Source organism: Lactuca saligna, chromosome 2 (genome assembly GCF_052625555.1).
Source record: "Lactuca saligna cultivar CGN05327 chromosome 2, ASM5262555v1, whole genome shotgun sequence".
Lineage (NCBI taxonomy): Eukaryota > Viridiplantae > Streptophyta > Magnoliopsida > Asterales > Asteraceae > Lactuca > Lactuca saligna.
Genome location: NC_136418.1, coordinates 173,511,075 through 173,515,044, shown reverse-complemented (window position 1 = coordinate 173,515,044; position 3,970 = coordinate 173,511,075). Strand labels below are relative to the sequence as shown.

At 31.4% G+C, this 3,970-nt stretch overlaps 1 protein-coding gene across 1 annotated transcript; it reads left to right on the top strand.

Annotated features, from left to right (window-relative positions):
* Window positions 1–528: 528 nt before the first annotated feature.
* LOC145032840 (protein TONNEAU 1a-like) lies at window positions 529–3,619 on the top strand. The gene is made up of 8 exons (XM_078981792.1): window positions 529–793; window positions 1,484–1,616; window positions 2,184–2,272; window positions 2,363–2,485; window positions 2,610–2,728; window positions 2,829–2,854; window positions 2,932–3,091; window positions 3,428–3,619. Exons 1-8 carry the CDS (start codon window positions 707–709, stop codon window positions 3,456–3,458), a joined length of 768 nt encoding a protein of 255 aa, XP_078837918.1. The 5' UTR covers window positions 529–706; the 3' UTR covers window positions 3,459–3,619.
* The last annotated feature ends 351 nt before the right edge of the window (window positions 3,620–3,970 follow it).

Below are 3,970 nucleotides of genomic sequence, written 5' to 3'. Positions count from 1 at the left end.
AAGAGGTTGAAAATAATTTTTGGATTCTAAAATAGCAATTTCAGATTTCAGTGCGTTGGTGTGAATTTTTTAAAAATATTTGGGATAATAAAAGTACTTGTATATATTATATCACTAGTTGTGAGATTCGTGTATTACATAAGTTAATTTAAAAAAAAATAGTTAAATATAAAGGTTAAACTATTGGAGAATTTTGAATTTATAAGAAAAATAAAAAAATAATAATTTATTATAATTGAAATGTTTTTATCTTTTAAATTTAAACAAATAATTTAAATAAAAAAAAGAAATTAATAAACTTGGACATTTAAAATTAAAAGGTAAGCCTATTAATGAAATTAATATCCATTAATTACTATATTTATTGTAATTATTAAATTAAAATATTATATGGATTTTAATAAAATAAAAACTACATGAAAAAAAAAAAAGTAAAAAAAAAAAAAAAAAATCATTTATTATAGAGAATTTATTAAAATCTAAAATAGCAATTTAAATAATTGTTGTTTTTGGCTTTTTGCAAACATCGACTCCATATCCCCCGAAATTGAGAACCCGTTTCAACTTCGAACAATCGGTTCACGTCTTGCAGTTGCATACCCGAATTACCACAAAAACAGTCGAAAAAGAATTCAAAACAACCCCAAAATCAAGTTTCCTTCCGAGGACTGGAGAAGACGAACAGCGACACGACAACCTCTGTAAGATGGATGATTATACTAGAGAAATGATGGACCTGAAGACCCTTGTCACTCGAACCCTAGAAAAGAAAGGGGTTCTCGCTAAGATCCGAGTAAAACACATCTCCCTTTAAATTGTTTCTATTCTTCAATTCGTTTGGATTTCGGTTAAATTTCTTTACAGAGTTGCAATTATATTGGTATTTGACGAATTGGTTCAAAATGTTGTTGCGCTTATAATGGGGCGCATAGGGTTGTTGGATCGGGTGGGTTTTATGTATTTTATATCGTGTATATGTTAGATTCTGAGGTGATCGACCAAAATGTCAATGTTTTCTGCTGTGTTCATGAGTGTCTTAGGTGATAATCAAGCTTGTGATCTTACTTTTGTTTTCTTTAGTTTGCTAGTGTTGGGATCTTTCGTTGTGAAGTAGCTCAAATTTTCAAGCTATTAAGACTAATATTGTCCGTTGGACACGGATATTGCTGTTCATTATCTTTCAAACTTTAACATTTATTGAATAGTTATATAGAAAACTGCAAGTATTCAGGTTCAATGTCAACTACTTTCCCATTAGTTTCGGTCGAGAGTTTTGAGCTTTAAATGGAGGATTTCTTTAGCGAAATGATTCTCTTTTGTTTATTGGATGAAAACTATGTTTGATTTACAATGTGTTTAGAGAGGATCTGTAAAAGTATCTAACCTAATTTCTCGAGTAGGAATCTATTCAAACTACAAAGATATTTTCTTTTTTTGATCAATTCAATAATGGTATGCCTGATACATTTTGCATTGGTGAAAGGCTGAGCTGAGAGCAAGTGTATTTGAGGCAATAGAGGAAGAGGATAAGGCAATTGAACAAGATGAGGGCCTACCTCCTGCACTGTTGGGTAGCTGCAATGATCGTGCAAAACAACTACATGCTTCCCCTTCAGGTATCTTCTAAACTTCCATCATCAGAGTTATGTTCTCATGTTTCTTAGTTATTAGGGTTTCTAAGGTCCTGCCTTTTTCTTTTCTTTTCCACTAAGTGCTGTTTAGATAAAATGTTGTCCGCATAAATGATGTATAAAAGCTATTTCAGAAAATAATATCACACTTGAGGGAATGAGAGGAAAAATTAATGAGGCCAAATTTGTAGAAAGTTAGGAACTAATGGGGAAAACCTCATTTCCCTAACTCTCTATTAATTTGTTCTTTTCTTGCTGCATTATTGAGTATAAAAGGAACAACCAAGTAAAAAAAACAGCATTTAACTTTCTATCATTCTCATGGATATAATTGTTTAAGTATCAAGATCCACTTATTGATACTTAAACAATACTTTCCTTTACCAGATGTCGTAAAATCGATCAAACAATTCCCTTATTGGCAAAGTTGCAATATCAAACTTACCTTTTTGCCCTTCGGTTACCATTCTTGATGTGTATTTTAGATATTTTGTTTGGCATTTAACTCGTTAAAGCTTGATGTTTGTTTTTAAACTTTTAATATGATTTCAGGTCGGCTTCTAACTGCATTAATATGTGAATACTTGGATTGGGCACAACTTGGCCACACACTAAAAGTTTATTTACCAGAGTGTAATTTGGTAACCATTTAGTTTCAACAAAATCTTTATTTCTTCCATATTCATGAATCTCTGTAGTTTTGTTCAATCACATTTTCTTTCTTTTTTCAGCAAAAAGACGCATGGAAAACCGAGTTACGAGATTTCAGCAACAAAAATGGATATGACATAAACAGGAATGGAGATAGTGGTCCATTGCTGTTGGATGTACTTGAAGGGTTCTTGAAATTTGAGGTTTCATACTCTTTCCTCTAAAGTCTAAAGAAACAATCATATATAAATATTAAATAACTTACCCCATTAAGTTCATTAAGTCAAAAAGAAACAATATCTTATTATTATACTTACTTGGTTGCAGAATCAATCTCAAGGAAGAGGTAGCGGAAGGAGATCCATGATTCCGGAGCAGGATTCCGATTCCAGAAACCGCAGACCTTCTTCATCATCTGTTATTGGGGGATTAGCTCCTCTTGGAAGGTGATTGATTTTTAACTTCTTTACATTTACCTTTATCATCTTATTCTATCTTATTATTATTCTTTACTAACAGATGTTTTTTTTTTTTTTTGGATTCTAGACAAGGTTCTGGTTCCCAGGCATCTGGTAAGATGGAATTCGATTCTCATAACATTTTTACTTTTTGTTAAAATGACTGAAATACCCTTGTGATTGTTGTTCAGATCGAAGAGGTGGAGGGTCTTCGAACTCTAGCTACAAGAAAGATGATTACAATTGGAGATATGAAAATGATGACACATCAGAGGATATTAATCGGGCCTCCATTGCCTTGGAGAATCTTCAGTTGGATAGAAAGGCTCGAAATTTGACCACTTCTTGGCGGTTTGACTTCTTTAAATCATTCTTTCTTCATTTTATTATTTTTATTTTCGGAAAATTGCAAACAAAGGTAACATACTTTGGCCAATTTTAATTCTGCTGACGTGTCATTATCCAAATATTTTGTGTATAAAATGGAACGTAGTTTTTGAAAGTATGTTTGCTTTTCGTGAGGCAAAACAAAGTTCACTACAAAGAATAGAAATTTGGCCAAAGTACGTTACGTTTTTTTTATACAATGCCACGTCATCATTATAAACACATGGCATAAACCGGTTTATAGGTAAAAGTTTTTGAAAGTGATGTTTTTTTTTTTTTTTTTTGTTGTAATGAATTCAGACATGGTGGGGAGGGTAGCAATGAAGATTGAAGGGTAGATGTGACATTTCACATGTAACTTGAACGAATCCAAGTACTTTGTAGCTTGTAGCATGTCGTTCTTCATATATGACTTATGAGAAAGTTGTTTCATAAAGAACGGATGTTTTTCGTGTTTTGCTTTCAAATGCTTTCTTTATTCATGTTTTTTTTTTTCTTTTTTTTTTTAGACTTAATTATGTATTGTTTTTTTGCTCTTCATTTCCAAGGCTGGATATGATTTAGCATGAAAACAAGTATTTGTGTGATTTAATACCATGGTTGTAATTTGTAAAGTATTTTGGTAAGTTTGTGTTTCTAGTATATGTTCGTGTAATCTGTTTTAGTTTTTACATCGTGTTCATCCACCTTTTGATCGACTAAACACAATAATGTTCAATTTAAAACATACAAATGATGCTAATAATAATTGAGGGGGACACTTTTATTTTTTATTCGTTTAATCAGTAATTTATAATTTATGTTCGGCGAGTTGATGGAATATTATAGTCATGTAATTTGGGA